We start from the raw sequence: 23,060 nt of genomic DNA, 5'->3' as shown, positions 1-23,060 counted from the left end.
TTCAATTGGACTTCACCATTGAACTGATTTTTTATCACCCTTAAAAATACTTGTTTAATTATATGTCTAGATGGCTCCTTGCCCGAGATACAGTATTAGTATTTTAATCTGTACTCTTTTCTACATAGGACAGTTATGCCTGAGACAATAGCTTTCATGACCTTGTCACTCTAGGAACATAGTAACATTTATACTCTACGGGCCCGATTCACAGAACTAACTTAAGACAAAATCCTAAACTTACTACTTTTGGTATTCACAGAAGTTAGGATTTTGTCTTAAATTTGTCTTAAAACAGACTTAAGACAGACTTAAGACATACTTAAGTTAGGATTTTGTCTTAAGTCTGTCTTAAGTCTGTCTTAAGACAAACTTAAGACAAAATCCTAACTTCTGTGAATACCAAAAGTAGTACGTTTAGGATTTTGTCTTAAGTTAGTTCTGTGAATTGGGCCCTACATGCCCCACCTTTAAATACCATGCAGCTTACTTACATTTACCTGTCAAATGGGTTATTTTCACTGGTTGCACTGCAGGTTTGAACTGCGGCTGTCAGGCTACAAGGTATCCATTAAGCCACGTTCTCCTTGTCACCCTAGTTGATGGGACAGTGATTGCCTAAGTCCACAAGTGACATTTAACTTTACAAGCAATTGGTTCAGTTTCTACATCATACACTGTGGCTATATAGGAGAATTGAAATCACCAACCAGAAATCCGCTCACTTTTTATATGTTTTAGGGAGTCACAACACAAACACTGGGCACATAATACCATTGCCCCAAAGAGCAGAGTCTAAACATCAGTAATACTATTCGGCAACAAAATGGGCGTGGCTACTCAAAAATTGTCATTTTCTAACAAAAACGAAAAACTTAAATCACATTTGCAGCAGAGTAATTAAGGAGTGGTGTCTTAAGGCAAAGGAAGTGCAATTTGAAGTTCTTTGTCTGGAGTTGTAGTGTAGTTCCTATTTTCCCAATAGGCCCTGCGCATTGGAATAACATAAACAGTAGTATCGACGTAGAAGTGCGGATCTTCCAGGCCTCTACTGACTATGCTAAACTTAATTGGGTTTGTTACCAACTAGCTCAGAGGTCACTGGAAACTTTCTTGACTGAATAGGAAGTGATCAGCTTCCCTGGCACAGCCAAGAAGGGAGTCAGTTTTCCAACAACCGTGCAACATGACAACTTTGCTCCTCAGATAAGAGTCAGTCTCTAGGGTCGTGTGAAACAATAGACAGTTAATTTACTCAGTCAGTGGTTGTGCAGTTTACTTTCACAATATGTAGAGAATAGAGAGACGGGCGTTTTCAATAAAGGGCAACATTTATTGAACAGTCTTTCTTCTCGTACAAGAGAAATGAATTGCCACAATTGCAAGGCTTGTTATTATAAATAGTACGTACAGTAAGATGAGTATTGCGAAATAATACTGTAAAAGCATTGATATGGTTTCTTAGCCATACAATGGTTTAAAATGAATAAAACATATATACATTCATATATACATTGGGCTAAAATACTCAACTGGTGCATCTAACTACGCCTACCCCAGTGTACCTGACCTAAGCCTAATACTTGGGAGGGGAGTAAGTAAGTAGCTTTAAGTTAAGTTGATTTTGCCAAGGTTTGCTTCAAGAATTCTCTCTAAGGGTTTAGTCAACACCATACCTCTGGAATAGAATGATGGAGGTCTGGTATCTCCTTCAGGGGGTCGATATCCCAATCACCCGCAAGGGTAGACTAGAAACGCCGGAACTGGATTTCTCTGCAGGAGAAAAGACAGCGTCTCTCTCAGCGCGTCGAGGAGGAGGAGGAGGGGCAGCGTCCGCGGGCAGCTTGCATCTGCTGGGCTCTTGCAGGGGACGGCTGTTCAGCTCCTAAGTTCACCACACCATCATTCGCTAGTTAGCAGCGATAGCAGTAGCGATAGCAGCTATGGTATCATCAGCAAAACAGCAGCTTCAGCAGCAGCGAGACAGCTGGCAGCATCAGCTTCAGCGTAAACAGCAGCAGCTTGCTTAAGGCAATGTTGGTAATATTTATACCTGAAAGATGCCTTGTTTGACGTAAGTTTTTGGACATAAGACGTCAATAAAGATGTCACTAGGAAGTGATCGTCTATCAGTGCTCATTAGAGTTCTATTACTAATCAAAACACAGCAAGCGGGGATTTCCAGGGTGCTGAGTTTTTATCTTGTTGAAGAACTCGGAGTGTTAATCTAGGAATCTTAGATAGTAACTTCTGCTATGTCATTGCACTAATTGGTTGCAAAGGAAGTGGCAGAGAAAGCAATTCTGAAATGTGGCTCTGTTTGTGTGAGGCCAGAGACGAGTTTCTGAATTTTGCACTTGAACGGTTATGCCAATATAGGGAATAAATGGATTTATAGCCGTATAGGGCCATAAGGTCGCAGTATCGATCAGGGTCCTAGATTAGAACGCTACACCCACTCCACAAATTTATGTCCATCAAATTACTAAAACTAGAGCAATAAGATGCATGTGTAACATTGCCCACCCCAAAATACATATATGCATTTGAAATAGGCGTATTTGTAATATGTGAAAATTTAGGTACTGTACGTTTTTGAAGCATAGAAATCATTCAAAAATTATAGCATATGAAATCAATGAACGATTATGCAAAAAGAATTACACATGAAATATCTCTGAATACAGAAGAAGGGCGAGATAATTTCATCACATATAAATGCATTTGCAGTAAAATGTGCTAGAGGCTGGTGTAAAATAATGTCTCTAGATGTATATAGAAATAGAAGTAGAAGCTTCTGTTCTCTATGAATAGTTTTACTTTAAGCAAAGAATTTTTCCGTGCCAGAAAAAAGGTGAATATTAAAAAGTGTTCAATTCAAAAGAATTCTTGCTGAACGGGGAAATAGAGTTCCAACGCTTTTAGCAGTTTTTGTTGTTCAAAACTGAAGGCCGAATTCAGAGTTCATGGGAACGCTGTGTGTCGGAATGCTTCTCTAAAGTTATTGTTTCTGTTCGGGTGAGAACATCATATCAGACAGGCTCTCAAAGAATTGGTCTACAAAATCCGCTGACAGTTCGACCAAATTCGATAGTGCTGTAACTTGGCAGGTGTGAGAATGATTGCTGTCATCAAAGGCTGGATCAGCAATGCTCACAGAAGGTCGTACCTGGGTGATGTTGCTTTTGTCACTCGCTCCACTGTTACCACCTAGTCGTAGCACAGGAGTCTCAACGAATGCCGTCATCAGGATTGGTAGCCACTGGGGACAACACAATGCGTAAGCCATTATCGGACTTAGCAAAGTATCGATATCCATTGGTACTGCTGATGGAAGTGAAAGACAGGTGTCCAACACGCACTCATCTCCGCATAGCATACATCGTAGTACAGGTAAGATGCAATTTTGCCATATCGGTCTGAATGAAAGGAACCAGGTAATGTTTAGATCTCTCAGCCTGGCCAATCCAAGGACTCTAGATATTCTGTCCCGGTAGCGTACTGCTAGGATTGTTTCTTCCATTCCCATAGGAGTCATGTCCGAGCTGCGGCTTGCCATAAGGAAGCAGGAGGGTCAAAAATAAAATCCCTGCTACAAGTCCCAAAAATAGGGGTATGCCGCCAAAAACAGAGTGGACGAAATTTGAAACGATTCCGAGAATTGCTTGAAATGGTGTAAGCAGTCCCGTAAAAATCGTCTTAAATATGCCTGGGATGCCTGTGGCACTAGACATGTTAAGGAGTTGGCTCAACATTTCTACGAAACGCACGGGGCAATTTGTTGATAAAAGGTCATGAACCTCCGTAGCTGTCCTTGCAACTAGGAGATCATACGTCTCTTTTGATGACGTGATGGGCACTGTTGTATGCAAAAGCACAGACTTCATTTTGCTTAAAGTATCAATTCGTATAGAAAAGAAATGCAGACGAGGCCAGATGGGAGTATCTATGTCTCCAGGCCCGCTCGGGAACAATGTTTGCATACAGCATTTGACCATGGAAGTTACGCTTACGAGATAACTTTTCCCTGGCAAAAGGCCACAACATCTGTGATCCGTTCTTAGAATGCAACTCCCATTCGCGAGTTGCATAAAGAAGGGCTCTATCTGCGTTGCAGGTGTGACAAGCTGGTGGCATGAAAGGTTGTTAGAATTACCTTCACAGGCTCCGTGTAACTTAATACCCTGGCACAAAAGTATACCGCTTAGTGAATGTTTACAGTTTTCACCACTAAGAAATACATTTTTGTCGCTGTCACTGTAGCATGAATGTGTGTATGGTAATTTCCATGCTGACTTAACATATCCTTTACCCAATCGTTCATACTGGCCAGTAGGTATGTACTCAAGGCACTTTTTAAATCGGAAAGTTGTTATCGGAATAGTGATAATTCCATGTATTATCCATTCAATGACAGGACTATCTGACATTGTCAATGCTAATCTCTCAAGTTTTTTGATGCTCAGGATTGTATAGTCTGCTCCTTTCTGTGCCAAGCTGATTTGTTTATCAGTAAGGTTAAAAATGGAAAACAATGACGTTGTGTTGATTAAACGCCAAGGCACATAGCCTGAATGAAGATTTTGCAGCGTCCAGCCTAATTGTACAATAGAACGTAATTGCGACTGGCCATGCTGTAACATTAGCAAGTCTCTGTCTATTATATCAAAGGCAGAGGATACAATATTGTCCAACGAATATATTCTGGAGGACAGAGTCATTAACCCATTGTCCACTACAGAAAGTGATTTTTCCAAATTAATACGATCAATTTCTTGTATTTTTTCAGCTGTTTCAATTTGTGTGACTTTCCAAGCCTCGTTGTATGCAGCATAGATGCTGGCCGCTATAATCGCGCAAATCAGCACCATCTTTAAGTAAAGATAAGTGTTGCTTAATTTCAGCCAGTGTGGATGATCCTAGCCATTCGAGGCAGAGTTTCCCTACACTGTATGTTGTTACTATCCCTGGATGTTGTCTCTGGGAGTATCTAGGGTCTTGTCTGGTCATTTTTAACCCCTGTGTTTTGTTCAGGAATCTATCTTGACAGTTGTTTGTGTCTGTTGGCCAGATTAACCACTTTTTCCTTTCCAATCAGGATGTGTTCTGTTAAAATTTAAAATTTTAGTTACGTCTATCTCAATATCTGTTGTTGCATTTCCAGGTATTGGCTTTGGAATAGACGGTTTGTTTAGGTCTTTGATCTTAGCTAGGCCAAGACAGGATGTTTGGTGAATTGTGTCATTTAAAAACATCATTTGTTCTGGTATCATGCAGGTTCTGAATAGTGCTTCTAGGCTTTGTACCTGCCAATCTTTCGTACCCCAAATGGTTTTTGTTTCAATGTTATTTTTCCAATAATCAAAACCAAATGTCATAATTATTTCATAAAATGCTTCTGAATATATTAATTTAGTGTTTGTCAGCATCGTTTTCACTCCTGTTTTATCTAACAGTTTGCAATAAAACGTTTCTGCATCACTGGTGTTAAACCCTGAGAAGTACTTGAATTTCTCAAAGAATGTTTTAGAACTGCTTTTAGGTGGTGTAGCACAATGTTCCCATTGATTATACTTAAAAACATTTCTAGGCTGTGCAGATTTATGCAAATAATGATCGCCATAATGTGTATAACAGAACAACTGTTCATAGCTAGACGAACCTTGTAAATAATCATGTTCTGTGAATCTAGCTGACATTACTAAATCAGACATCATGTCATTAATACTGTTAAAGTCCCAATCATCAGAGAATGTACTAGGTTTTACAAAGTCACTCAAGGAAACCTTCAGTTGATGAGGATACTTCAGGATCTCGACCGGACCATAGATCTCATAGTCAGTTTTCCCCCATACTACCCCACCGGGTATTGGAATGGCTGTGACATTTACTGTTGACAGTTCTCTTTTCTTCACGTGGGATGATCTGTGTGGTTTGAGGACTAGGTTGATGTTCTGACTTGCTGTGTCCATTGTACTATATTTTCCCTCAATGAATTTTCCCAAACAAAGTACCATGATGAGCCAAAGCAGGAGGAAAAATACACCTAGACCGAACCAGAACTCTAACCAAGGGGAAATAAGGTAGATTTCCTTCAGTTGATGAAAGAGTTCCGTTGCTTTTTCTTTAAAAGTCATTTTTGTTTCTGGCATCACTTCGGGGTTACTTTGATCCTTGGAAAAGTTGTCGAACTCGATGAAATAACCAGAGGCAGTTCTGCCAATTGTTGGGATTGTTCTTTCAATCTGTCTTTCGGTAGCACTTTCTGATGCCACATTATTGTAGACTGGTGTTTCTTGACGAACTGTTTCAATCTGTGTCTCAAGAGGCACAAGTTCCATGGCATTATTGCATAGTCCTTCTCTGTGCACTGCAGGCTGATCGAATGTGATTAGTCTTACATTTTGAACCTCTTGGATTGTTGCAAGTTTGGGTATTCTGTTGTTTCTCGGGAGTCCACTGGGCCTACTGTTGATTATAGGCCACATGCTTGTGGTTTTACCAGGTCGATTGATACAACTCTGTTCTTCTTTTTACCAGCAAGGGGCGGTAGTACAACTGATCTTGTTCCGGTGACTGCCAAGACAGGTACTTCTTTTCTGTAAGAAGGCCCAAATTCCTTCTTCACCGCTATTTTTTCTCTGACTAGATCCCCAATCTTTGGAATCCAGACAGGCCTTGCTGGGGCTGTTGCTTGTGGTGCCTCGTCAGTGGTATCTGGCTGTTGCTTTAACTTTATGTTGCTTAAGGATTTTCTTGTTTCATTCAAGCCCTGTAAAACAGCCAAACGATATTTTATATCAGTCTGTTTTTTTCTTATCTTGTACCACTGATATCTGACTATCGAGGTCCTGAATTCTCATTCTAATTCTGAACAATAGTTCGTATGGGCTGAAACCTTTTAGAGAATTTCTTGGCAAAAGACTGATTTGGACACTTATTAAATGTTTGACCCACCCAGCGCCGGAACCTAATACCCTCGCTGTTATAGATCGCTTTATGTCCCGGTTTTTTCTTTCTACCACACTATTCCCTTCGGGGTGTGACGGACAAGAATACCGCAACCCTATTCCCATGCTGGCCATGGCCTCCTTATAGGCTCGAGAGCTAAAAGCAGGACCCTGGTCAGAATGGAACATGGCAATTGCGTATGTGCCGATAAAGACTTGCAGATCTTTTATAACCGTTCTGGCGTCAGCCGAGCGCTGGAGGCCACATTTTTTAAGTGTGTTTAGCCTTAAGGATGTACAATGGGACGCGTTTCTCTTTTTTGATAGCGCGGATAGATTGCCTAATGCTTTCTATTAGGGCTTCAGACACTACACTGGCTGGTTCTTCACTGCGATCTCTGTTGCAGTCTTCACAGTTTTTTGCAAACTCATGAATGCCTTCACTCATTTCCGGCCACCAGTACTCTGATTCTAATTCTCTCAGAGAGTCCCTGATTGTTTGGTGTCTCAGACCCAACCCCATATGTGCTTCCTGTAATAGGAAGCCCCTCCGGTCTCTGTTTGGAATTACCCTATCCCCCACTCCAGGGATTCGAGCAAAAGGAACGGAGTTTGCATCGAATACGTATGCATAATTGAGTGGATAGTTCACGGGTAGTGCTGCACAGTCGCCTTTTACGGTCTTTTTTACTGCCAGCATGGTTTCCCCGTCTATGTATTTTTCTGTACGCTTTTTTGTGGCTACGGAAGCCGGCTTAGTTGCTTCCGCTGTGACTGTATTAGCCAATGAATTCCCTGCAACGTGAACGCCATCACATTGAAGACTCTGTGCGTGTATCAAGTGAGTCTTTTGTAGTTCTTTCTGTAAAAGAGCTACCTGGTTCCAGAGCAATTTATGCTTTATTGTGGCACCTGTGTCATCTTTGTAATCGTTTTCAATCCAGCTCTGCAATTTATTATTGTAAGAGTTGACGCAAAAATGAGAATCACACACGATTAGTGTCGGGAATTCACGTTCTGCATTTTCAAGCGCCATCTTTAAAGATCTGATTTCAGCTCTCCGAGCAGAACAGTTTCTCACTGATTAAGTTTTTGTTATTTTCGGTCTGAATTTACCGCTCAGCCAGCGACCTTTAACAATCGCATAGGCTGCATTGTAGGATTTGCTCTCTACGTTGAAATGCTGTACAAATCTATCTGTATAGATTATACAGGCGTACTGTGGGAGAGGCAGAAGTTCGATTGGCAGAGGATATTCTTCTTCATATTCTATATCATTCAGTTCTTCGAATTGCGGGGCGAAATAGTATTTCACATCATCCGCTCCTAGAGAATCTATACACTGTATCCATTTCGGATCCAGTGACACTGTAGGCAGGTTTACTGGGCTGAATAGCGCCTCGAAGGCGGATTCCGCTGTGAGGATATTAATCCTTTTACCATGTGCTAGTTCTCGTTCATTTACTAATGCAATTTGCACTGCTTTCACAGTTCTTTCTGTGTGACTGAATGTTTTTTCTACTTGTGTGTACAAGTGAGATTTAATTGAAATTGGTACATTTTCTCCCTCATTTGAGGTAAGGTACGTGAATCCGCATCCTCCTGGGATGACTCGGATTACAAGATCGCGTGTGTTGTCACGTGTATCTAATTTTGTTTTTGCTAACATGTCTGTTTGCAGTGATCTTAAAATTTCTGTGTGTTTTTGAGTCCAATTGATTTGTTTAAAATCAGGTTTAATTAGTTCGTAGAGAGGTTTAACCCTCTCTGCGTAATTTAGAATGTATGTTCTTCCGAAATTCAGAAAACCTAGTATGGATTGTAAATCCTTCAGCATTTTTGGAGCTTGGAGTACAGCGCACTTCTCCAAGAAGTTGTCCGCTAGGCTTTTTCCTTCACTTGATAATTCGTATCCTAAAAATATTACTGTCAGATGGGCAATTCGAGACTTTTTAAAGTTGAATTTGTAACCCTCTGCTGCGAACTCAAGTATAATGGTGTTCACTCTTTTCAAGTGAGTATCCAAGTTGTCGTCTGTGAGATAGATATCATCTACGTAAGATAATGCCTCATCATCATATATTTGTAGTAACTCTGTTACCCTAGCTGAGAATAGTCCTGGGCTGTTCTTGAACCCCTGTGGGAGCCTACAGAAATTTTTCTGAGACCCCATTACGGAGAAAGCGGTCAAATATCTGCTTTCTGGTGCAATGTTTTGACAAAAGAAACCATTAGATATGTCTAATGTCGTTTTATATTTTTTTCTAACTATGTTGTTCATTAGTGCAGCACTATGCGAGTTTTGTACTGCAAATGTTTTGCAACATGCATTAAGGTGTCTGTAGTCCAAAACTAGACGATATGAATTGTCTGGCTTGGAGACAGGAAACAAAGGATTGTTCATTTGAGAGGTGCATGTTTCAATCACCCCCTGGTATTCAAGTTGATCTAAGATCTCCCTGACTTGTTTTTTAGCTTCTTGCTTAATGGGATACTGCAGTTAGGCAGTTGGTTCACTTTTTAACTGGATTTTGTGAGGAGGTGAGTCCTCATCCCATCCTACATGATTTTTATATAATGCCGGTGCCTGGGCTACTGCCCATTTCCTTGCATAAGTATATTTTTTGTGAATCGGAATGTGATTCAAGAAGGCAGGCATAATCATTTCTTCGCCACGAGGGCACTCCCTGACAAACTCTGGGAGCCAATCTTTGTCAGATAACTTAATATCATAGCCTTTTGAGAGTTTATCCCAAAATAGACCCTTTATTTTCCTAGTCTTATCACCCTCTATACGCAATGTTATGGGGCTCGCTAAGTCTGGTGTCGGCAGTTTCAACCTGAATGTATTCATTCGTGTCCACTGTCTCCAGATGACTCATCAAGATCTTGCGGGCTATACTGATTTCTGCTGCACTGTCTAACATTGTCTGTGCCCACTCCCCGTTTTTCAACTGTGTCCTCAGTATTCTCGGCATGGTTGATTACTCTAATACTGGCTACCTTCTTTTTTGGAAATTGAGATTTTTTACTCTGAGCCGGTTCCTTGTCTTTGGACTTGGTGTGCTCTCCTGGGTCTGACCGTCCTCTTCTTTCCGATTTCTGCGAAAAAGATCGAGAGGGACGTGTATCAATACTTTGATATCTATCAGGTTTTTTCAAATGATCCCTATTTCTAAGGTTATATCTTTTCTCAGAGGGCTCCCTCTTGGGAGACTGGTGTTCTCGAGTCGGAGTTCTTTCCCTCCGTCGATTAGACCTTCCTCTGGAAGGAAAACTTTTTCCTTGGGAGTGGATTGTTTATTTCCATCCCAGCTCTTTTTAGGAGTGTTTGAATTATTTTTAATAAATAATTTTTCAGGATTTTTGAGCAGTTGGGGCTTTACTTGTTTCCCACCCAAGCTGTCTCTACCTAATTCTTCATAGCACTTTTCTATGATTCTGGCAAGCTCAACTGGCTGATCTGTTATATCTGTTTCCTTCAACTTCTGGCGGATCACCACAGATGCTGCTTCTCCCTTTATATTGGCTAATAATATAGCCGAGACCTGCTTGAAGTCTTTCAGTAATTTCATACCAAGAGTTAAAGCAGGTTCAGGACCGTATGCATTTTGAATCTGTCTTAGTACATCTGGTATTACCGCCATAGACGGAACACCATGTGTTTTTGTGTAAATGGAAGCAAAGACTGTACCCCAAGTGTCACAGTCCTCCACGTGTGGTGCGATTCCCATAGGAAGGCAGATGGCAAGATTCTGTGTTTCTCAATAGGGGTAGTATCCGGAAATACTGCCTCTATTTGAGTGATTTTTTGTGCTAACCAGAACGGAATTTGTTCCCGTTTTATGGGTGTTTTACCAAGACATGACTGTATGTTCTGTGGTGTAATTTTATTAGTGTTCCCCTGATGAGGGGTCAGCTGTGGTACATTAACAGCTGGTTGGACTGTTGCAGTCCGCATTACATATTGGACTAATTGCCTATGTATTTTAATTAATGTTTTTAGCTGTGCTAACAGCTCTTCTCTAGACTTTTTTGCAATGTCCGGATGTGGTGTGTAGCTGGCTAGAACCGACCACGTTGCTCCTGGTCTACCTAGTGGACCGAGCCTGGTAATATGATCATTATGTTTTAGGGGGTAGGCAGACAAAATATCGAAATTAAAATATCGATATACAATAATATCGATGTTTTAATTTCGACAGTACAGAATATCGATGTCCAAAATATCGACAGACAGAATATCGTTTTTTTAAGGTATGTATGTTACTAATATCGAATTTTACTAATATCGAATTTTTTTTAGTGTAATGTATTTTATTATGTTGTTTATATGTTTGTTAAACATGTTTTGTAATGTATGTTTGAAAATTTGTAATTTTGTTTACATTTTGCGTTTTAGTATCAGAGCGGGTTGTGGGTTTATAGGGGAATAGGGTGGGAAGTAATTTAATATTAATTAATTAATATATGTTTGTAAATAGTTTTAATTAATAATTAATTGGTAATTAATTAATATTAATTAGTTAGGTAATTAATATAATTTTGTACATATTTTTAATTAATTGGAAATTAATTAATATTAATTAGTTAACTATATTAATTAGAGTAATTTTTTTATATATATAATTTTTTGTTATTGTTAATTAATTGGGAAAAAATAATATAAATTTAATTAATTACAGCTAATGTGCTAATATATTTACTTTATTGTTATTGTTAATTAATAATTAATTGGTAATTAAATAATATTAATTAATTTTGGGTAAAGGTGTATTTTTAGGGTTCAGGGTCAGTTTTCAGTTTTTGGGTAAAGGGGTATTTTTAGGGTTCAGGGTCAGTTTTCAGTTTTTGGGTAAAGGGGTATTTTTAGGGTTCAGGGTCAGTTTTCAGTTTTTGGGTAAAGGGGTATTTTTTGGGTTCAGGGTCAGTTTTCAGTTTTTGGGTAAAGGGGTATTTTTAGGGTTCAGGGTCAGTTTTGGGTTTTTGGGGTACAGTCGTACAGGGTAAAAATAAAATAATTTTAAATTAAATCAATTAAATGAAAATAAAAAAATAAAATTACATTAAATTATTAAGTTTTTAATTTATTTTAAATGTATATGTATTAGTTTACATTTTTTAATTATGTTTTAGTATTTTATTTAATATTTGTAAAATTATATGTATTTTAAAAATATTTTTACATTATTATTAATACATTTAAAAAAACGATATTTTTAATTTCGATATTTTTGTACTACGATATTATTTTTTCGATATTTTTGTACTTACCTTTATGAAGATATGACTCCGATATTTTTGATTTCAATATTTTTGTGTCGATATTTTTGTATGTAGATATTCTGTCTGTCGATATTATGTCAGACATTCGTTTTAGGGCGCCATTAAACCAGAGCAGGTGCTCTTGGAATTTTAGTGGGATTTCAGTCTCCTCGAAAGGAGCGTACTCTTCCGGTGGTTTCTCTATTTTGTAATAGTGAAACTCTTTTGTTCTAGCGTTTGCCGCTGGAAAGTTTATCCATGAATAGAATACCTCTGTCTGCCGATATCCGTGTGCCTCTATCACGAAAATTACTGTACCACCTTGTGGTGTCAGTCCGTTTTCTATAAGTTTTAAAGTTATAGATTTTCTTAAATGTGCCGGGATGATTATCGCACCCGGTTCAGTAGTCCCGTCGGGACCCTGCTGAGTCGCATCTACTGCGGCATCAGTTCCGTTGTTTTCTACTGACATTTTATAAATGCAGGTTTTGCAGAGTAGGTCTCCAAGGAGACAAAGATTAGGTGCACAATATTTTGGAACACTGTATCCTTCAACGTTGAATAAACCAGAGCTTTACATAGGAATCTCTTCCTACTGAGTTCGGGCGGATTTTAACCTTTCACCCACTCCAGACGTCTATTGGAGTATTTACGGGAGAAAGGGGTCTGTGTGAAAAATGCACGACTGAGTTACTCTAACGTCTTGCGTTAGTTTATCGCCTTACCAAACGTTTGGGCGCCATGTAGTGTAGTTCTTATTTTCCCAATAGGCCCTGCGCATTGGAATAACATAAACAGTAGTATCGACGTAGAAGTGCGGATCTTCCAGGCCTCTACTGACTATGCTAAACTTAATTGGGTTTGTTACCAACTAGCTCAGAGGTCACTGGAAACTTTCGTGACTGAATAGGAAGTGATCAGCTTCCCTGGCACAGCCAAGAAGGGATTCAGTTTTCCAACAACCGTGCAACATGACAACTTTGCTCCTCAGATAAGAGTCAGTCTCTAGGGTCGTGTGAAACAATAGACAGGTATTTTACTCAGTCAGTGGTTGTGCAGTTTACTTTCACAATATGTAGAGAATAGAGAGACGGGCGTTTTCAATAAAGGGTAACATTTATTGAACAGTCTTTCTTCTCGTACAAGAGAAATGAATTGCCACAATTGCAAGACTTGGTATTATAAATAGTACGTACAGTAAGATGAGTATTGCGAAATAATACTGTAAAAGCATTGATATGGTTTCTTAGCCATACAATGGTTTAAAATGAATAAAACATATATACATTCATATATACATTGGGCTAAAATACTCAACTGGTGCTTCTAACTACGCCTACCCCAGTGTACCTAACCTAAGCCTAATACTTGGGAGGGGAGTAAGTAAGTAGCTTTAAGTTAAGTTGGTTTTGCCAAGGTTTGCTTCAAGAATTCTCTCTAAGGGTTTAGTCAACACCATACCTCTGGAATAGAATGATGGAGGTCTGGTATCTCCTTCAGGGGGTCGATATCCCAGTCACCCGCAAGGGTAGACTAGAAACGCCGGAGCTGGATTTCTCTGCAGGAGAAAAGACAGCGTCTCTCTCAGCGCGTCGAGGAGGAGGAGGAAGGGCAGCGTCCGCGGGCAGCTTGCATCTGCTTGGCTCTTGCAGGGGACGGCTGTTCAGCTCCTAAGTTCACCACACCATCGTTCGCTAGTTAGCAGCAATAGCAGTAGCGATAGCAGCTATGGTATCATCAGCATAACAGCAGCTTCAGCAGCAGCGAGACAGCTGGCAGCATCAGCTTCAGCGTAAACAGCAGCAGCTTGCTTAAGGCAACGTTGGTAATATTTATACCTGAAAGATGCCTTGTTTGACGTAAGTTTTTGGACATAAGACATCAATAAAGATGTCACTAGGAAGTGATCGTCTATCAGTGCTCATTAGAGTTCTATTACTAATCAAAACACAGCAAGCAGGGATTTCCAGGGTGCTGAGTTTTTATCTTGTTGAAGAACTCGGAGTGTTAATCTAGGAATCTTAGATAGTAACTTCTGCTATGTCATTGCACTAATTGGTTGCAAAGGAAGTGGCAGAGAAAGCGATTCTGAAATGTGGCTCTGTTCGTGTGAGGCCAGAGACGAGTTTCTGAATATTGCACTTGAACGGTTATGCCAATATAGGGAATAAATGGATTTATAGCTGAATAGAGGCATAAGGTCGCAGTCTCGATCAGGGTCCTAGATTAGAACGCTACAGAGAATCCCCCTCAAACATAGTTGTGTCATTTACATTATATGATCAGCACACAAAAGAGACCTAGGGCCCGATTCACAGAACTAACTTACTACAAAATCCTAAACTTACTACCATTTTGGTATTCACAGAAGTCACTTACTCATTTTGGTATTCAAATAAGGCATTTAGGAGTCCTAAAGTTAGGAGTCCTAACTTTACTACTCCTAAACTGAGAAAAATCCTAACTTTAAGACTTTCGGTATTCACAGAAGCCATTTAGGATTCTTAAAGTTAGGACTACTAACTTCTGTGAATACCGAAATGAGTAAGTGCCTTCTGTGAATACCGAAACGAGTAAGTGCCTTCTGTGAATACCAAATTGGTAGTAAGTTTAGGATTTTGTCTTAAGTTAGTTCTGTGAATCGGGCCCATTGAGAATTGTAACTGTTTGCCTGGACAAATTTGTTTCTATTTACATGCATTTAGCTTTCTCGCTGGTAAAGTTTGAAAGAACGAGAAGGGTAAACGTGTGCTTCTGGACATCAGCATGGTTCACATACACACTGGTCCACCAAGGAGCTGGTGTGTGTGATGTGTCTGGGACAGGCAGTGTGACCAGAGAAATAAGCATTGATGATGCTCGTAGCATGCTCCCTAAGAGCAGACATCCTTGTTCTGGCTAAAATTGTACAGTTCCCTCACAGTCCCAGTATAATGAAAAACAGTTATTTTAGATTAGCCATGAACTTTAATCTAAGCTTTAGAAGCGTATCATACTTCCTATGGTTTGGGTAGTGCTACACAGAGCTTTCTATGTAATTTAAGGCACCACATTTATTCCTGTAGAGGTTTTTCTTTACTATGATGTCAAACTTCATTACAAGTTACCTGCTATTTTGTGCAGAGATATCTGAGGATGGGAGGCAGAATATCAATTTCTGGTACGTATTGCTGCTTCAAATAAAGAGAATCAGAAGGTATTCCACAAGTAATAGGGAGTAACTTGTTGCCCTGAGAATACCAGATTATTTTCCGCATACTGGCCATACAATCTGTTATTGTCTACTGACATTTTCAGTGATGGCTTCCCCATTAGATTGGAGGAGCGTCGCAACCACAAAACAAAATGGTGCAGAGCCGAAAAGTACAATGGAAATAAAGTTGATTTAGTACCATTTCGTCTTTCACTATTCCCGAGTCAAGTGTCAAGGTAGGGCCATTGCTGCTGAGTGGCAGCCGTAGGGAGAAGTAGTGTGCCCTTAAGTTCCAAGTGCACATGTCACTTTGGCTGGCTGTTTTTTGACGGCCAGCTATACATGCTGGCGAATGGCTATACATTGGCCATATATGCTCAATTTAAACCTTCCCAAACTGAGCTGTCTTAGACAGCTGAGTGGAGCAGGCACAGGCCCCCAGTGCCTAAGATTGCATTGGCCCAGCACACTCCAACCAATCCTGGTGCTTCTCTCATGCTGCTTAAGGCATGAGAGAAGTATGGAGTGGTTAAGGGTGTTAGCGCTGAAACCACGGGCTCACTACATGACTGAGGAACACAGAGGAGTAGAGGACAGGAGAAGGTGAGAGTATGTACGTCATATTTAATTAATATGTTCATATTTAATATTATGACCACTGACAGATACTGTGAGTAACTTGCACTGACTTCAGTCTCAATTCCATTGCTGTCACCCATGGTCCATTATAAACACTGTTTATAAGGATCCATGATTGAGAACTTTGGTGTTGAACTTGATCCAGCGTCACTATAGAAATTCTGTCTCTCTATAAGCACCAATCTCTACCTAATACTCACCATACTAATCAAAACCAAGGCCCATACAACAGAGACAGAAAAGTGAGCAGCTGAATCATGTGGCCTAAATAATCACACTGTCTAAACAAACTATGTACATTATATACAACTGCAGTATAACATTTTATTCATAGATTTTAAGAAAACATTTAATTAGACCACTTTGGTCAATGGATTAACTGATGGTAACGACTAAAATAATCAAGACCAGCTTGACGTTTTAAGTCTTTTATTTTTAAAGTTTCAAAGTTGCAGTTATCAAATTCTTTATTAACTCTTTTATTAATTTCAAACATTTTTATTAAATCAGTATTATCCATTAGTTTATTGGCACAAAAGTCTGGCACTTCAAAATTGCAGAAAATTAATGAATCAAAATAAACATCAACCCTATTTCCCTATGTTAAGCTTTCTGACCTGTAAAGAAAATCATTTAAAAAAAATGCATTTGGTTTTCTTACGTGTCCAAGGGAAATCGGACAGCACTTCGCCCTCAGGAACAGTCAGCCCCGCTCCCCTCAATGGGCTAAGATTTTATACTTTTTCTAACTCACTAATCTAGCTAAACGATATATTTTTAATAATTTCCAGCATCCTGATTGGTTGCTGTCTGTCAGACCACCGAGAGGCCACCGCTTCCAAATACCAAAACGTCACTCGTCATTGTCCATTGACATGAAGCGACACCGGCTTCCGAAGGATTGATACAATAACCAAAGTCAGTTCACAGTTTCCTCCATAGCTCGGCCAAACCATCTCTTGTCACTTCCTTAACCTTGGAATAATATCTTTCAGAGCACATTACGCACAAATGTCTTTGTTTGAGCTTCAGTTTATTTCAGAGAAAAGTTTTTGTGCAAAAGCTTCAACATGGCTGTGCTTGGCTCTGCTCACAGTCAGGCTAACCATCATTTTCCAGAACCAGGCCTCAAGCCTTTCTCTCGGGCTAGTATTCAAACAAACACAAAAGAATAATTAATACAAGAAAAGAAAGTCATTCCATTACCCAACCTCTATTACTAATGTTATCCCATTAGTATAAGTCACCTAGCAGAAGCACATAGAAAAGCAGCACATTTATAATCTACCTTTCTTCATAAGGTCCAGCAGGATTCTTCATAAATCTGAAATGATAAAAAGATAAACAAACACAACATAGATAACAACTTACCATTGACAATAGCACAGATAAACTAAGCACATGCCATCAATTAATCAGCCGCATTAATGTTGACAAAGACAATAGTACTGACAAAACATCATTAGTCATGTATTATAAATCGTACTAGCAAATGCAACAAGAGCACATTTATCTTTAAACCCGCGTGTAATGCAATGATGAACTTTTAATCTAGATTGATTTAGTACAACAAACGTGCAATAACAGATTAATATATTAGTTCATGTTACAAGGGATTAACTTCACGAGCCAGAATAAAATTATTTCTGAAACTCGCTCCATCAAACTTAAAGGCATTCACATTGTCTCAGTGCCTGTCAGTGGGTCAATATGACTGATTGCTTGCCCAGCACTAAGGCCTGCCACCAGCCGCCGACAGTCAACATTAAGAACCAATGTGCTGATTGCTTGCCCACCACTTAGGCGTGACACCAGCCGCCGACACTCAACATTTAGGACCAACGTGCAAGAGATGTGACGCAGCAGCCAGAGTGCCTGAGTCTGGAGTGTGGGGTTCACAGTTCGATCGCTGGCTGCAGCTCAGTATCACTTGATTCTGGGCAATAGCTCACTTAATCTCCTTAACAGAGGCCTCCATAGAGGTACTCTTTGCTCCTCCCTCTGCAGTGCATCAGGGAGGCAGGTTGGGAAAACATGGGTCTGGCTGGTCCTCAGCTTACAGCATGGGTCTGGGGTTTCACTTAATGTGGGTCCGATGAGGAGGGAGAACTGTGGTTCTTCTAACTTGTAATGAAATAAGATAATATCCAATATAGAATGGAAGGAGAGGTTCGCATTTATGATGGACTAATACTATCATATCTGTGGAGGGTAGGGATTGTGCTTAAATTCACTGATGCACTAAGTTGGTAAGTAACCATATATGTTACTGACAGCAGCTGTGGAACATTGCCGGATAAGTGGATGAGTTATTGGGTTTTTAGATAGATTAATGATTCAGTTATTGCAACAGAGATTGAGCATCGGCTACATAAGTGGAAGCTAGACCACTGTACAACGTAGTGAGTGCTACTTTATCACACTTGCCTTGGCCATCTATGTACTCATTCATCTATCTTTCCGTTAATGCACTACATTGCAAATAGGAAAGTGCACTGTAACGCCCTCATAAAAATTGTAGTGTAGTAAAATAATGCGGCTCCCACCTACTACAGCACAAAGGGGAGCAATCAAAAGTGCACAGGCTTATTTCAAATGCTGTGATAAGGTTTTGGGAAGGAGGACCTTTGGCATGTTGAACATTTTAAGGAAAGAGTGGACTCTTCTTGACATGCAAAGTGTGATCATAGGCTGGACTCACGTTCTGAGGGCTGCTGGCACATATAAAAGAGAAGGAAAAACTAAATGAGTGATGGGAATGTACGAATATGTATTAGGTTCTATTGGGAAAATGACTATTGAACATTTACTGAGGATTCTCATAATAATAAATACTGTTAATTGTGAAAAAACAAAATATTGCACATAGATTGCTAATAATAACTAAATATTTTTCCTTACCTGTCTGTTTGTTTCCAGCATTGGCTTTGTGGACTAATGCATCCACTGTAAAGGCCTGTGTTGGACCTTAAAATCACAGGTTCATATCCTAGTGGGTCCACTAAACCGTTCATCCTTCTGAAGTCAATAAAATGTGTACCATTGAGTTGGGTGACAATAAACATCTGGGGCCTCATTTATGAAAAATGACGCATCGCTGCATGAAAGCAGCGATGCGTCACTTCTCAGTGCGCACTCCTTGCGACATTCCTGATGCGTCATATTTAATGTATGACGCATCATGTCGCAAGGAGTTACAGATACGTCAGTATTCCTGACGTATCTGTAAGCGCAAAAGTGACGCATTGCTGGAGTGTGACACAAAAGTGACGCAACTCCAGCAATGCGTCCTTTCACATGGGGCAAGCCCCCTGTGAAAGTGCTTCCGTCAGTCTTACGCCTGCTATGAGGCAGGCGCAAGATTTTGACGCAACGGCGTCCTAAAAGTGACGCAGTGAAATCTCATAGATTTCACTGCGTCACTTCTACGACCCTTTCTTGCGTCAATACGCCCCCCTTGCATACATTATACCTGGCCCAGGTATAATGTGGCACAAGGGTTTACAAAGTGACGTATCTACCTAGATGCGTCACTTTGTAAATATGGCGCAACAAGGTGCATTTTTCACGCCACTGGTGCGTCACAAAAAGTGACGCACCAGCGGCGTAAAAGTGACGCACAGCCTCATAAATGAGGCCCCTGCTTTTCAGTGCCAAGGTTCCCTTGGGGGAACATATGTTTTACAAATGCAAGTTATCAGGTGTATATATAGATTCACTAGAAGAGGAGCTCAACCAAGCGTAAATAATAGGCATTAATTCATAGAGCGCCCGAATTTTTAGGTTCAGACCCAATGACCCATTGATAGCCCACCCAGTTCCAATACATTCCTTGGAGGTTGCAGAGGATGAGGTGATGCGACCTGCTCAAGACCAAGCTGAGAAAGGTGGAAAACCAGCATTGAACCTGAAGACGATTAGTGCACAAGATAAAAACCACAGGGTCAAAATGAAAATAGAAATAGGTCAAAATGCTCTTCATGCAGTGAAGAAAAAACTATCATTCTTTCTCCAAATAATGTATACTTCTAAAGCAGAAGCTTGCCGTTGCTGATGAAATATTAAAATAGTATTCATTCTCTCTTCTTTCTTTCAGGAACTTCAAATGAGGCAGCTAGACATTTACTGTGAACTAAAGAGAGACAGAAACTGAATACTTGTACGATTACACACCTCCAACAGTATACCAGCAGAGAGACCTACAGACTGGAGTCTTCTTTCCCTTTAAAGTTCCAAGATAAATACATCAATCTTTTGTCACCACAATTGCGGAGGCTATCAACTTCGATGAGTGGAGGGGCATGCAAATGAGTTTCATAACATCAAAACAATTCAAGAAAATAAAATAAGAATGTACTTACCATGGTTGCTGCTACGTCCTCCGCACTCCAATATTCTTCCCTCATAACACCAGGGCCCCAGCTAACTCTTTTAACCAATCCTGGTGCTAATCTCAAAGCATCAGAGCAGCACAAGGATTGGTGGGAGCGGCCTCTATCGGCGCTCACATGACCACTGGAGACTTTTTCTTTCTTTAACCCAGAAAGTGTGAATGTGTGGCTGGCCATCATCGCACGGAGTTGTTTCGCAAACACACTCACCCCAAGTCACAGATATGGGTTGAATCCATCATTGTTCTTTAGCTCACTTCGCAACCCCAGTTCTAACTCAGCCATATGCAAACAAGCATTCCTGGGACCGGTTTTGGAGTAACACCCCTCATCAGCCAGGCTAAATTGAATCCAGTGGCAAAGTGTGCAAGGGACCTACTTCAGGGCATAACCTGCCAACTTGGGGCAAGCAAAGCAAAAATAAGGAGATGATGGATGGAGTAATGAAACCTTTCGGACACTAACCCCCAGTCACAGATCTTGGTTAAATCTATCATTGTTCTTTAGCTCATTTTGCCACCCCCGTTCAGACGCAGCCATAGGTAAATCAGCTTTGACCCTTTTCCTAATGGGAACAGTCCAGCCTGCCAGGGCAGGTCTTCCTGGACCGGAAATAAGCATCCTGGGACCGGTTTCGGGGTGACACCCATCATCAGCCAGGCTAGTTTGAATCCAGCGGAAAAGTGTTCAAGGGACATATGTCTGGTTATACCCTGCCAATTTAGGGAGAACAGAGCAAAAACTAAATTCTGCCATTGGATATTTTGCCATGTGACCTATTAGTAAGTGAATTGCCTGCATGGAAATTATAGAATCAGGTCACAAAAAATCAGTACAGAATTTGTTCCCCCTTTGCCAATTTATGCATTAGGCCCATCGAAGTTTGCGTTGACAATTTGATTATTTCAATCACCAATTTTTACTATCAGTGTTCTTCGAACAACTTTGAATAACTTTTTTATACTGCATTTATATTTCTTTCATTATCATATCACTGGTTTACAACAATAGACAAGGGTCTGCAATTTTGAACATTATGTTGTCAGAACTGACTGCTGCAAATTTAAACCTGATACTATCTACAGGTTTTGCACCTACAGTGCATCTGCTACAGCCTTCTTCCCATATGCATAGCAGCTTTTTCCACTGCACATAGAGAGTCTACTATCTGCTTATATTTTATTATTCAGTCATACCACACACACTTGGACTCTGAATACTCTTCGTTTGTGGTGGGAGGTTGAATGTGGGAGGAACAGCAAGGGTGGCTGACATCAGTAAATGTCCTGAAGAAGACACCCTACTTTAAAGGGAGAATTTGAGTCAAGATCCATTAGGAGCATTAGAAGAACGATGTTTTTAATGCACAATAATGTACAACTGTTGGTTTCACAATAAGTGTATACACATTGTACGTATTTGAATTTCTTTAAGATGTATATAGTAAAAATTATTATTTTGCTTCCCCTTCGGGGATTCAAATACATAATTTAGAGAGCATTTCTAAATTATTATGATGCCCTTTGTCCGATTATTAATGTCATAAAATGAAAAAGCACATTTTCTAAGCCACATGTCGCTCACCCAGTGCTCGTTCGTTAACCTGCCTATTGTTAATTTGGCAATAAGACACATTTCCTGCAGGCCTGGGCCTGTTTTATGTAAGTGTTAAGTATATTATTTGTCACAGATATTCTGACCAGACGCCACAGCCCATGGGTGAATATATCCTCTCTTCTGCTCATTGGCTACTTCTAAGAACATGAATGCAAACCCATGGCAATCCACATACCTCATTACCACTCACTGCCAAGACTCTTCTTGTCAATTCTCCAGCTGATCCCAGCAAAAGAATCAACATATGACCAGCCTGACTCTTTTCCACATAACAGTCCTTAAGAAATGAGGACAAGCAACGTCTGGTAGGCACCGGCACTGAACGCCATGTTTGTGTGACCTTTCCTTGCTATGATGTATACATCTACCCCATTTTGGACAACAAGACCCATTCTAACTATTCCCCTTATGCAGACTTTGCAGTGGACACAAAATGCTTCCAGATATCTCCCTAACTTTCCTTTTTTCTGTTTTATTGTGTTAATTCTGGGGAATGTTTTTATGATATTTCCTTGTTTGCAAAGGTTATTCGGCACCCATGACATCCTGTTTCTTTTTTTCTGATCCTTACGGCTAGTGAGTATAACAAGTTTGTTATTGCACAATCCCTGGCAGTAAAATACCACATAGACCTGCCTTTGGTTTAGGTGTCTCCCTTCCGACTCTGTGGACACAGTTGGGCACAATCACTCCTGGACGCTCATTGACTACATCTGCTGATGTATATTTGTGTCCCTGCAGGTGGACTACAGCCACTGCTTAGTCTATCCTCATCCTGTAAAGACAGTAGCAATGCTGTGACTCAGTGCTGTGAGCCTTGTCTTGATGGAGCCCTACTCATTCTAATCACAGTTTGAGATTCCCTCTATCCTGCCTGGTCTGTCTCCAACTTTTGAAGCAGTGCACATGTATTACTTACAAGATGTGTCCCGATGTGATGACATAGATAGGAACTCAAATGTATTTGTGAATTTTAAAGGGCTTGCATGGTTACCTACTTTCAGG

The 23,060-nt window shown here is 40.2% G+C and overlaps 1 protein-coding gene across 2 annotated transcripts in view; it reads left to right on the top strand.

The window, feature by feature from the left end:
• The window catches only part of LOC147701139 (sialic acid-binding Ig-like lectin 13), a 291,587-nt gene extending 269,638 nt beyond the window's left edge, over positions 1-21,949 (top strand). Inside the window, exon 7 of one of the 2 annotated variants that reach the window (XM_086929907.1) lies at positions 20,144-21,949. In XM_086929907.1, the coding sequence (XP_086786033.1) occupies positions 20,144-20,200 (57 nt within the window). In that variant the 3' untranslated portion in view covers positions 20,201-21,949. The remainder of the gene's footprint in view (positions 1-20,143) is intronic. The other variant, XM_086929906.1, reaches the window with a different exon arrangement.
• Positions 21,950-23,060: the final 1,111 nt, after the last annotated feature.

The sequence above is a fragment of the Lissotriton vulgaris genome, chromosome 7 (genome assembly GCF_964263255.1).
Source record: "Lissotriton vulgaris chromosome 7, aLisVul1.2, whole genome shotgun sequence".
NCBI classification, from domain to species: Eukaryota; Metazoa; Chordata; class Amphibia; order Caudata; family Salamandridae; genus Lissotriton; species Lissotriton vulgaris.
The sequence above is the reverse complement of the archived record's forward strand: the minus strand, read 5'-3'. Positions and strand labels throughout refer to the sequence as shown.